Source organism: Chrysemys picta, chromosome 1 (assembly GCF_011386835.1).
Source record: "Chrysemys picta bellii isolate R12L10 chromosome 1, ASM1138683v2, whole genome shotgun sequence".
Classification (NCBI taxonomy): Eukaryota; Metazoa; Chordata; order Testudines; family Emydidae; genus Chrysemys; species Chrysemys picta.
Window position 1 is genome coordinate 322988945 of NC_088791.1, and position 13495 is coordinate 323002439.

Here is a 13495-nt window from a genome sequence, read left to right on the forward strand (position 1 = left end):
TCTTTACAAGTCTGTTTCATTCCTGTTAATTTTCTTTCCTTTTAAAGGCCAGATACTGAAGTTGGTCAGAGTTCTCAATACAGTTTTGAATCATTACCTCAGAAGATTTGTCTGATCTGTGGTGATGAGGCTTCTGGTTGCCACTATGGAGTACTTACCTGTGGAAGCTGTAAAGTCTTCTTTAAGAGAGCAATGGAAGGTACGTCAGATGCTTTTGTTTCTAAATTTCTGTAATAAAACTTCCTGCAGTACATTAAGCACTTTATTTTTATCTAGTTTTAAAACCAATCTTTGTAAATATTGCAGTCATGTTTTGTCCCTGAGAAAAAGTTTCAGATACTTGCAGTAGGTGGTAAATTCCTTCTTAGTTATTTAATATTAATACTATTTGCTTTACTTATATTTATTAGCTGGCTTGTTTTATTTTGGGTTGTGGATTTGGTAAGCTTGTAAAATCTTGCAGTTCTTAATCTGTTACAAACTTAATAAAATGTTAATAAATACCAGTCTCACTTTAAAAATATTTAAATGTTGCTGCTTGGCAACAAACAGCCTTGGTATGAAACTATGTTCTTTATGCAAATAAAAACTACCATTGGCTTCATTCTCTCATTAAAGTCAGTGGTAGTTTTTCTTGCTTATGGAATACAGAACTGGGCCTTTGAGTTTTAAATAATAATAATTTTAAAATAGTTGTTTTGCTTTCTATTCAGGACATGAAAATCAAGTCTAAGGTGTTAATAAAACAGTAGTTTTATATTACCTCTGAAAATAGGTTGGTACCTAGTTGAGAATGTATGTTTGGTTTGTCTTTTTAAATCAAATGATATATGTGATCCTGCATTCCTTATGTACCCAAAATGCACACACACACACACACACACCTGTTGAAATAATTATTGTGTACAAAATGCAAAATTAGACTCCATATTTTTTCTGACACTACCAAATACTAAATAAAAGAGTATACTGTATACTCTTCAACGGTTTTACCTTTTACCTTTTATGTGTTTATCCTCTCATCATGTCAAACTAGTATACTAGAGTACCACATATACACAAAACCCTTGCTTACGTATATTTCTCTAATTTGTATTTGTTTTCTTAAAATCAAAGTTGTATAATATGTTTCTCTGACATTTCATATAGTTTATTCAGCTTTATATAATTTAATCTACAAATGAAAGAACATCTGAATGTGGGGGTGAAAAAAATTAACATAGTTTGTGAGATATAACACTAATTTTTGTTCTGTAATTTGTTGTTTAGTCTATGTGTGTATTATTCTTTAAGTGTCATATCTTTAAAAAGTCAGTCATAACATAAAGATAGTTGTAGCTTACTAGTTAGGCTCCAATTCAGGAAAGCACTTAAAGATGTGTCTATATTTAGGCATGTACTTCACTGACTTGATTAACTCATATTCTTGATTAGGTTACATAAACTAATTAAGTTTACTTCAGTTTTAGCAATACTCTAAATACATCAAATACTTATAACAGCTCAAGCAAGTGAAATTTTTAACAAGGAATCTAATTTAAAAAGGCCACATTTTAAAGAAATTTTTTTTTACTTCATCCCTATAGAGTAATGTTGTCTTTGACTAATATTTTGTGGTTGGTTGGTTTCTTTACGAACTGTTAAAATCAGCTGGGTACAAACCTGCTTTCCAGTTGTATATGCCCAAATAGGCAAATCTGCTCAGAAATGTATTTTATTACCATTTTAATATAAAAGCATTGCTGATAAATGTTATGAACACTTTACAAATAAAATATTAATGAGACTATGTTGGCAAAGTCTTCACAGAGTCATAGATTTTAAAGCCAGAAGGGACCACTGTGATTAGTCAGCTCTCCCAAATAATACAGGCTATATAGGACTTCCTGCTTCAATCCAAAAGCTGTGGTCAGCTAGACCATATTTTTTAGAAAAACATCCAATCTCGATTTAAAACTTTCCAGTAATGGTGAATCTATCACTACCCTTGGTAAATTGTTCCAATGATTAATATCTCTCACTGTAAAAAGAAAAAAAGGCACCTTATTTCTAATCTGAATTTGTCAAGATCCAGCGTCCAGCCATTAGGTCTTATAGCTTTGTCCTCTAGGTTGAAGAGACCTCAGATTTGTGTTCCCCACGTTGGTACTTACAGACTGTGATCAAGTCACAATCTCTTCTCTTGGACAAGCTAAATAGGTTAAGCTTCTCGAGTCTTTCATGTTTTCCAGTCCTGTAGTCATTCTTGTGACTCTTTTATGAAACCCTCTCCAATTTATCAACATTCTTCTTAAAGTGTAGACACCAGAACAGACCCAGTATTCCAGTAGTGATTGTACCAGTGTCAAATGCAGAGGTAATATAACTTCTGTACACCTACTTGATATTCCCCTTTTTATACATCCAAGAATGACATTAGCCCTTTTGTTCACAGTGTTGCACATGGAATTCACGTTCAGCTGATTATCCACCATGATTTACAAGTATTTTTCAGAATAATTGCTTTCCATGATCGTGATCCCCCCATCCTGGAAGTATAGCCAACATTCTTTGTTCATAAATGTATGACTTTACATTTGACTGTATTTAACATATATAGTTTGCTTGTGCCTAGTTTACTAAATTGTTCTGAATCAGTGATGTATCCTCTTCATTATTTACACTCCTCCATTCTTTGTGTCATTTGCAAACTTTGTTTGCTTTCGGATCATTGTTAAAAATGTTAACTAGCGTAGGGCCAAGAACTGACCCCTGTGAGACCCCACTAGAACCACACCTATTCAATGATTATTTGCTGTTTACAATACAATTTGAGACCTTCCAGAGATTCAGTTTTTAAATAATTTAACTTGTGCCATGTAGATTTTGTATTGTTCTAGTTTTTTAATCAAAATGTTGTGCCGTACCTAATCAACACTATTACCTTTATCAATCAAATTTGTAATCTTGTCAAAAAAGTATCAGGTTAGTTTGGCAAGATCTATTTTCCATAAACGCACATTGAATGGCAAGTTAATTATATAACTTTCCTTTAATTCTTTATAAATCAAGTTCCATATCAGCAACTCTGTTATTGATTGATTAGGATTGATGTCAGGCTGATGGGACTATAATAATCTGGGTCATCCTATTTACCCTTTTAAAATATTGGCATGATATTAGCTTTCTTTCAGTCCTCTGGAACTTCTCCAGTGTTCCAAGACTTACTGAAAATCAATATTAATGATTCAGCAAGCACCTTGGCCAGCTCTTTTAATATTCTTGGAGGAAAGTTTTAAATCTACTGATTTAAAAATATCTAGCTTTAGGAGCTACAGTTTAACATCTTTATTAGTGACTGTTGACATGGAAAGTATTTCACCATCATATGATATGAATACTTCATTTGGCTTTATTCCAGCTTCAGAACATTTCTGCGATTTCTACATTATCATTGACAATGGAACAGTATCATTGCTGGCATTGTTGTTGTGCCTAATATACTTTAAAATTCCTTCTTATTGTTCTTAACCTTGCCAACCATAGAGTTCTACTTTTGTCCTTTTGCCTTCCTTATCAATTTCCTATAATTCCTAGCTTCTGGTTTGTATTCATTACTATGAACTTCTGCTTTTTTCCATTTGTTATACATACTTTTTAAAACTTGTTATAGCTACTTTAATTTCTCCTCTAAGCCAAGTTGTTGTTGTTTTGTTTAACTAGTGTACTCCTTTGCTGATTGTGAACTTTTGAACATTTAGTAAAATATTTGTAAACAGTTATCAGTTTATCTTTCGTATCCTGTTTTGGACTTTATTTTGCTTACACATAACGAATGTAGTCATGTCATGATCACTTGTACCTAAACAACCATTAATTTTAGTTTTGTGATCAGTTCCTGTCTGTTTGTCAGCATCATGTTTAATACAGTGTTCGCTCACATAGGATGTAAACATAAGGTGATTGATATCACTGTTTTCCTACGCACAGTCTTTCCAGATTAAGAGTATTCAATAAATGTGAAAATAATGAATGTGAAAAATAGGTGTCTGTACACACTCTTATGTGGACAACACAATGTATGCTTTATGTAGCATCTTCGTCCTTGCTGGTACAAAATGTTTTCATCATAACATGAGAGATTATTGTTTTAATTATGAGATTTCAGGAGTGGAAGAGTGACTCAGAAAGTTGGGACATGACAAGTGAAATAGCAGTCTCTTGACTACTGAAAGTTAATGTGGAAGACAGAAAGGAGTCGAAGGCTGGATGTGTAGAGTGAACAGGATGGACAAGTAGCTGGTTACATAGTCCGACACAGAGGTTGCAAGTTTGTGGTGATTTTTTAATATCAGTAGTTCAGTCATTAATTTGATTGAGAGCTGGATAGATAGTCATTACAGTTGCTGAAGAATGGAGTAATATGTTCCCATGTATTGGCAAAAGGATAGCCCCCTGATTTCTATGTAGCTTAGATGTAATGATCTATCTCACTAACTTCAGCTGTCACAAACTAGTGTAGTAAAATAGTTTGTCAGTAAGAACGAACACTCTAAACATTTTACTGAAAATACAGTACAAAATAACGTTTTGCAAGTTCACAAATGGTAAGTATGTAAGTTGAAAACCAGATATGTTTTTGATGTAAAAATATGCTACTATCCCCATCATTTCCTCATAGGGGATGTAGCATTACCTTTATGAATTTTTAGGTACTGTAGTACTATTCTAGACTCAGTTATTTTATTTTTAAAATAACAGTTAATGAAAATAAAAGACAGAACTTCGTGAATGCAAGTTCACAGTTACAACTCTGCTCTTCAAGCACTTTTCATAAAAATATTGATTGTTATGATAAATTAATGCATTATTAGGAATAGGTGGCTGTTGTTATTTCACAGCTTTACTTTGTTGATATAACCTGATTCGTACACAATGAATGATATTACTGTTTTCCTCCACATAATGTGTGTACATAGCAATGGTGTAATGGAATATGGACAGAAGGAAGCCACTTAGCAAATATGGGATTGACTGTCTTCTGTTTTTTATTTTTTGGGGGGTGGGAGGTTAAGTAATTTCTGTTCTAAAAGTTTCTGAGTTGAAATATGTTGATTGCTTCATCTTTAATTATCTGTGATGGTCTTTTTCACACACAAATCATTTCCTGCATACAGAATTTTCCTCTGAATCCAGTTAATAAATTGAAATTCATTTTTTTAAAAACAACTCTGTTCACTTATGGAAAAAAGGGATTTATCTGTTATATAAAAAAATTCTATCTGTTCGATCTTTCATTAGCCAAAATATACGTCTTATCATGTATAAACATCAGTATGAACTATATTCTAGTAAATTTAGCTAGGTAAGAATTATTTATGCTAGTTAGATTTGTTGTAACTATATATTTTAGTGTGGCCAGCATATAGATGCCTAAATTTTAAAGAAGAACTAAAACTGTATGAAAAGCCTTAGTGAGAAGACTATATAATATAAATGTAGAATGAAACTGCTTTGGGAAGCAGAATTGTTAAAATAAATGTGATTGCTCTTGTGCAGACTTTAACTCATTTTGGTTCTCAGCTTTTCATTTGTCAGTTAATGGGTCTGAAGGTTGGACTGCTTTGTAGAATGTGTATGTTTTGCTCTTATCGGAGTTCTGAAGAAGAGTAGCTTAACTGTCATTTTCAAGGTCAGCTAATTAGAAAAGCATTCCTTTCACAAACATAAACTTCTTTGCCAGTGTGTGAAATAGTAAATTTTGTCCAGTTTTCAGCACTGCTGTTAAGCAAAGCATCTTTCAAGAAACATGTAGCAACAAAACATTTTTCACAATATTTATACATTACGGTGTCTGGATGCAGGCAGTAAGGAGTCATATTCCAGGGTGGAGAGATTATATTGTAGAGCGCTGCTTTTGGTCTAGCATGCACAGGTTTAAAACCTTCTGAAAATAAAAATTTTGGTTGGGAAAATTGGATTTAGGTGCAGCAGATGGGGTAAAGGCTAGTGTTGATAGGGAGTGGAGGAAAGAGAAAAATGTAAGGATAGCCAAGAGTTAGAAGTCTGTAGCTTCATAAAAAAAAAAACAACAACAACAAAAAAACACCTCTTCACAAGTTAGGGATTATTTACTTTCTTCAGGTATTTGCCTAGAAAGGACTGTTTCCTAAGTTGTTGCATTATTGTTACTTCTTATTGTGCAAACTTGGGACAATTACAATGGCTTTTAAGAAGTGCTCTAAAAAATAAAAGCCAATATCCTCCTGGCAACAAGAGAATCACAACAGCTACAATTACTTACTGTCATTTAAGGAATTTTAAATGTAAAAATGGATACAGTAGGTCAGAGTGGCTGAAACTTTCTTCTGTTGGTGAGTTGATGACCAACATGTATGAATGCTTGGAAAGGAACTTTTGAATGGTATCAAATAACGATATTCAGGATATTTTCTAAGAAACTTACAATTGAATAAGAATTTAAAAGGTACTGCCGAATGGGCTGTCTTTGGTTTGCAGTTGCATGAAGTTTTAGTATGGAATACAGTAAATCCTCACTTAAAGTCGGCCCGGTTAACATTGTTTCGTTGTTACGTCGCTGATCAATTAGAGAACATGCTCATTTAAAATTGCGCAATGCTCCCTTATAACGTTGTTTGGCAGCTGCCTGCTTTGTCCACTGCTTGCAGGAAGAGCAGCCCATTGGAGTTAGCTGGTAGGGGCTTGGAACCAGGGTGGACCAGCAGCCCCACTATCAGCTCCCCATTCCCCTAAGTTCCCTGTGCAGCAGCCACCCAGCAGGCTATCAATTGCCGGCAGTTCAGCTGTCCCTTCCCCCACTGCTATGTGCTGCTCCTGGCCTCTGCCTTGGAGCTGCTCTCTGGAGCCTCCTTCTTGCTGTGCAGGGGAGGAGAAAGAGGGGGGCTAATGTCAGGGTGTCCCTCTCCCCCCTGCTCCTGCACCCAGCTTACCCCATTTCCAAAGAGCGGGGGGACACACGACAGGGCTCAGGATGGAGGGAGCTTGCTGGGAGGAGCTTCTCAACTTGTGGATCTATTTTAAAAGGCAGTGTACTTAGAGTGGGGTCAGCGTACTTAAAGGGACAATGCGCGTCTCTCTCACACACACAATGTGTGTCTGTCTGCCATGCTGTCTCCCCTCCCTCCATTTGTGCTGCCTTGTGGAGTGTGAGGATACATTAACAACGTGTTAACCCTTGAGGGCTCAGCCGATTGCTAGTTCATCATTTAGCAGTAAGGCATTCGCTGGGAAATATCCTCTGACTTCACCACCTTAACCTAGCTTCACAATCATCATCGCTGTGAACCAGTATTAAATTGTTTGTTTAAAACTTATACTGTGTGTGTGTGTATATATATAGTCTTTTGTCTGGTGAAAAAAATTTCCCTGGAACCTAACCCCCGCAGATTTTTGGAGAGGAATTAAATGTTTAGATTTGTTGAATCCCGGACTTCTACCATTTGCTGGTCATACATTGTCTCTTGGCAGCTTGCATTCAAGCCTTTCATTTTTCAAGTGACCCCTTGCAAATGCTTTAGGTATGCAAAGAGCATATAAGTTTAGTTAGACTTCAAATAATATTGCAAGTTCTATCTTTTCTAAATGAAGTTCTTTGTTTTGAAAAAAAAATTTCATCAGCTGATGTCACATGTTTTCCTTTGGCCACTGCTGATACTTACTTCAGCATGCTAAGGAAAAATAACTGCCTGCATCTGAAGGGTTTGAGACTAGTAAAACAGGTCGTATTGCACACGTATATGGGGAAACTTATTATTGGTTTGTTAAGACACTCTGTTTCAAAATAAGTCTAGTAGTTGCACATCTGCTTCTATACAGTTTTTAAATATATTTTGAGTTCAGGGATGGGAGTGGGTTGCTATGCAGGTAATTGCATATGGGGACAAGCTCAAACAAATATAGCAAACAGTTAAGTCACTTGTCAAATTCCACTCCCCTTCTCCTCTTGCCTGAGTTTAACAAACTCTACCATTATGGATTACTGATGCCCTGGTCATTCTCTGCAAGTGGGGAGGTGTGGGCTGAGGTGGTAGCTTCAGGCTCTGCTGGGATTGTTCAATGCCAGGCCTCCTCCAACTACACCAGGGGTCGGCAACCTTTCAGAAGTGGTGTGCCGAGTCTTCATTTATTCACTCTAATTTAAGGTTTTGCGTGCCGGTAATACATTTTAACGTTTTTAGAAGGTCTCTTTCTATAAGTCTATATTATATAACTAAACTATTGTATTTAAAGTAAACAAGGTTTTCAAAATGTTTAAGAAGCGTCATTTAAAATTAAATTAAAATGCTGATCTTACGCCACCAGCCTTCTCAGCTCACTGCCAGCTGGGGTTCTGTTCACCTGGGCCAGCAGGGGCTGATCAGGGCTGCGGCCGGGACCCCAGACCTCGGGGAGGGGAGGGGGTTCAGGGGTCAGGGCAGAGGGCTGGGGGAGGGGGTTCAGGGCAGAAGGCGTGGGTGTGTGTGTGGGGGGGTTCAGCGCTCAGGGCAGAGGGCTGGGGGGTGCAGGGCAGAAGGCTGGATGTGTGAGGGGGTTGGGGGGTTCATGACAAAGCTGGGAGTATGGGGGGTGCAGGGCAGAAGGCTGGGTATGTGTTGGGGTGTGGGGGGTTCAGGGCAGGGGTATGGGGAGTATGGAGGGTGCAGGGCAGAAGGCTGGGTGTGTGTTGGGGTGGGGGGTGCAGGGCAGAAGGCTGGGGGTGTGAGGGTGCAGGGCAGAAGGCTGGGTGTGTGTTGGGGTGTGGGGAGTTCAGGGCAGAGGGCTGGGGAGTGTGGGGGTGCAGGCCAGAAGGCTGGGTGTGTGTTGGGGTATGGGGGGGGTGCAGGCCAGAAGGCTGGGGTGCTGGGCTCGTGGGGGTGCTCCCAGCGGCTCATGGCAGGGGGCTGGAAGATATATATGTCCTGAGATTCCCAGTGATCAATTCAATTACATAGGGTCAGTCTTAGGAACAGGATTTGATCTTGCATGTATGGCAGACACTGAGAGTGCTGAAATCTCTGTGAACTTAATGCACTGTGAATACCTGAAGTTAAAAGGCAAAAGTGCTTTTCATGCAAGTGCACAGTGGATGCTGAAGTTAGTACACCACTACCTCGATATAATGCGACCCGATATAACATGAATTCAGATATAACTCGGTAAAGCAGTGCTCGGGGGGGGCGGGGCTGTGCACTCCAGCGGATCAAAGCAAGTTCGATATAATGTGGTTTCACCTATAACGCGGTAAGATTTTTTGGCTCCCGAGGACAGCATTATATCGAGGTAGAGGTGTATTATAATTAATATTATTATATTTTGCCAGGACCAAAATATTGTAGGTGCCTCACAAAAATTCAAATAAATTTTAAAGATCTGACAAGTTTAGAATCTTTAATTTTAAGCTCTGATAAGTTTAAAATCTAACCTTGAAATAGTATTCCAACTGACGGTAAAGAATGTGTCAGGGGAAGGATGCCAGTAACAAAGATAAAATCAACACTAAGACACAGATATACATCTTGGCAGTGTTGCTAGTTTTGTTATTTACCTTTCAACCTCCTCAGTTCCTGCAAGTAAGATGTCAGAAATAGAATTTGTAGGAGGAATTTGAATGAGGCGTTACTGCTGAATGAACAAGGACTTACAGTTACACCACATTCAGTGTGAAAGACTAATAGCCAGTGACTTACAAAGTTGAAAGGTGCACTAGCATTGCATATTTTGAGCATCAACTTGTTTCTGATAACTTTGCCAATCATAGGTTGTTGCTAGTGTTAGGATTGGAAATGGCAGTGATACTGCTGTGACTGGTCATTATTGCTGATTTATTGCATGCTGAGTTGCACAAATGCTAGCTGTTCAACTTTTTCCTGAGTCTACCTTTATGCAGTCTATGTAGTGGCAATGCCATCTATTGTACTGAACATCCTTTCAGATGGAACAGAAGTCATCTCAGTTAGTGCAAAGCAGTTTGGTTTACGGAATTCCAACAGGTGACTCTGGTCAGACAATGACTAGCTACAGCTAAAGATTACTTGGCTTTTGCAAGACCAACTGTAACTGTTTAGGTGAGATGGCATCCGTCAAGCAAGACTCTATATTTCTCCTGCAACACTGATGATGTGCTCATGGTGGATATTCAGATAGTGCTTCAAAAGCTACTGAATTCCATCTCTTGCTGTCATATCAACAGGCTGCAGAGGCAGCAATATATATCTCCAGCCTCATGTTGGTTCCCTAACTGTGTGTCCATGCTTTTGCAAACAGCTGTTGCTTAATGCCAGTTAAGCTCTCAGCACATACAAATTAGTCTTCATATTAAGTATTGTAGCCAGAATACAGAGAGAATTGTATGGAAACAAGTGGCAAGCAGTTGTCTGAGATCCATTGTTATCTTACTTTGATCAGATAGTGGTGGATAGCCACCACCCCACCTTCATATCTGTGCTAAAACACACATTTTTTCTGACTGTACTCTGCCTATTATTATAGTGTTACTAGCACACCCACAATTTACCTGATGCCTACTAGGCAGAGTGAATAAACCTGTGCCCCCATTCCCCTCAAGGCCACACAACCCCATGTAGTCTCCCTGCAATCTGGAGGAATTAAATAGTTGTGTACTGTAGCTGATCCTGATCCTGCCTTGCAATCCACTGGTAGAGACAGACCCTAGACAGTTGTGCAGAGGCCATTGTCAATTAGGTCATCTGGAGTGGGAGCTGTTCTTTGCTATTTGTTACTCTCTTCTGCTTCTGGTGTACAATTTTTTCAGTCTTTGTTACTTTCTGACTGGGGCAATCTGTCCCACATTGGCCCACTAAAACTGTAGGATGGAATTGTGGGTCATAGACTCATAAAAAATAAATGAGAGGTGGAAGGTAGGAAAAGAATTATGAATCCAGTTTATGTATGAAATGGCATTATCTTAGTAATGTGTTGTGATTTAAATATTTGAGAGTTTTTTCCTGGAGTTGGTAGTGTTCATAGAAGTGTATTATGTACACAAAGTAATTCAGACGAACTGAACTAAAAAGGCTGTTGATTCCATTGTTTTATACACATCCATTCACTGTCATCAAAATTCTATGACTGTAGAGCACTTCTGATGATTACATAAGTGCCATCTGCAAGCTATGTTGCCATAAAAAGGTCAAGAGAAATTAAATTTTAAAAGTTAAAATAATGTCTCTTTTTGACAAACTATTAAACTGAAACTAAAAGTTCTATTATGTTTTTAGTTCATTCTGCTGTACACAAAGGTTTATAGTTTTCAGAATGCTAAAATTCTTGAGACCAGGATTAAGTAAGAGTATTAATTCCTTGTTTATGATAGTTTCTGCTTATCCAAGAATCCTAGTAATGCTTTAATTTGCTTTTCTGCTTTATTTAATTCAATTTAGCCATCAGCGTTAGTGCTATGTTAATTCACATTAGCAGAGTTCTTATTTCATTTTATTCTCTCCTTCCTTTCTCTATATAATGCAGAGATTATGCTTTAATTCTTGTACAAAACTTCATGTTAGGCACATTAACTAACTAAACAATATTCTCATTCTGAAGTTTTGTTACCTTCTTCCTCTATCCTATTTAGCTGATACTATTACAAATGAGAGGTTTCAGAGTGGTAGCCGTGTTAGTTTGTATCAGCAAAAAGAACGAGGAGTACTTGTGGCACCTTAGAGACTAACAAATTTATTTGGGCATAAATTTTCGTGGGCTAAAACCCACTTCGTCGGATGCATGCAGTGGAAAATATAGTAGGAAGATATATATATATATACAGAGAACGTGAAAAAAATGGGTGTTGCCATACCATCTATAACAAGACTAATCAATTAAGGTGGGCGATTATCAGCAGGAGAAAAAAAACTTTTGTAGTGATAATCAGGATGGCCCATTTCAAACAGTTGACAAGAAGGTGTGAGTAACCATAGAGGAAAAATTAGCATGGGGAAATAGTTTTTACTTTGTGTAATGACCCATCCACTCCCAGTCTTTCAAGCCTAATTTAATGGTGTCCAGTTTGCAAATTAATTCCAATTCTGCAGGGTCTCGTTGGAGTCTGTTTTTGAAGTTTTTTTGTTGGAGTATTGTGACTTTGAGGTCTGTAATTCAGTTACCAGGGAGGTTGAAGTGTTCTCCAACTGATTTTTGAATGTTATAATTCTTGACATCTGATTTGTGTCCATTTATTATTTTGCATAGAGACTGTCTGGTTTGGCCAATGTACATGGCAGAGGGGCATTGCTGGCACATGATGGCATATATCACATTGGTAGATGTGCAGGTGAACGAGCCTCTCATGGTGTGGCTGATGTGATTAGGTCTATGATGGTGTCCCTTGAATAGATATATGGACAGAGTTGGCATCGGGCTTTGTTGCAAGGATAGTTTCTTGGGTTAGTGTTTTTGTTGTGTGGTGTGTGGTTGCTGGTGAGTATTTGCTTCAGGTTCGGGGGCTGTCTGTAAGTGAGAACTGGCCTGTCTCCCAAGATCTGTGAGAGTGAGGGATCGTCCTTCAGGATAGGTTGTAGATCCTTGATGATGCACTGGAGAGGTTTTAGTTGGGGGCTGAAGGTGATGGTTAGTGGCATTCTGTTACTTTCTTTGTTGGGCCTGTCCTGAAGTAGGTGACTTCTGGGTATTCTTCTGGCTCTGTCAATCTGTTTCTTCACTTCAGCAGGTGGGTATTGTAGTTTAAGAACGCTTGTGTATATATATCTTCCTACTGTATTTTCCACTGCATGCATCCAGTGAAGTGGGTTTTAGCCCACAAAAGCTTATGCCCAAATACATTTGTTAGTCTCTAAGGTGCCACAAGTACTCCTTGTTCTTTTTGCTATTACAAATGAGACAAACTCTGGAATGCTTAATCATTTAACCCAAAGAACAGCTCCTGTTTAGTGCACTTGGAGACTTAGATATTTAATAGATTGTTGTACATTTAACTCACTTTATTTTGGCTAGTGAAAATGAAGGCTTTTGCAGCAGCACTGGAAAAGGTGTGTGGAGCAACAGAGGAGATTGTAAAGCTATATGGCTGAAAAGGGAAGTAGAGAGAGACAAAGTCAATGAGACAAACTGAAGCAAGTCCAGGGAGAGTTTAAAAAACAAAGATTGAAATCTTAACTGCAGGGCCGGCTCCAGGCACCAGCAAAACAAGCAGGTGCTTGGGGCGGCATATTTCTAGGGGCGGCATTCTGGCGCCGGCTATCATAGGCGCCGACTCCGGGGCATGGGGAAAAGGTGCCCCCGCCGCCCCAGCTCACCTCCGCTCCGCCTCCACCTGCTCCCCTGAGCGCACCGCCGCCACTCTGCTTCTCCCCCTCCCTCCCAGGCTTGCTGCGCACGAAACAGCTGCTTCGCGCAGCAAGGCTGGGAGGGAGGAGAAGCCGAGCAGCGGGGTGCTCGGGGGAGGCGGCTGAGGTAAGCTGAAGTGGGGAATGGTTCCTCTACCCCCCTGTTACTTCCTGCACCCCCCCCCAGCTCACCTCCG

The 13495-nt window shown here is 38.7% G+C and overlaps 1 protein-coding gene across 1 annotated transcript in view; it reads left to right on the plus strand.

The window, feature by feature from the left end:
* The window catches only part of PGR (progesterone receptor), a 61290-nt gene that overhangs the window by 3610 nt on the left and 44185 nt on the right, over positions 1-13495 (plus strand). Inside the window, exon 2 of the mRNA XM_065581550.1 lies at positions 48-199. Within this exon, the coding sequence (XP_065437622.1) occupies positions 48-199 (152 nt within the window). The remainder of the gene's footprint in view (positions 1-47; positions 200-13495) is intronic.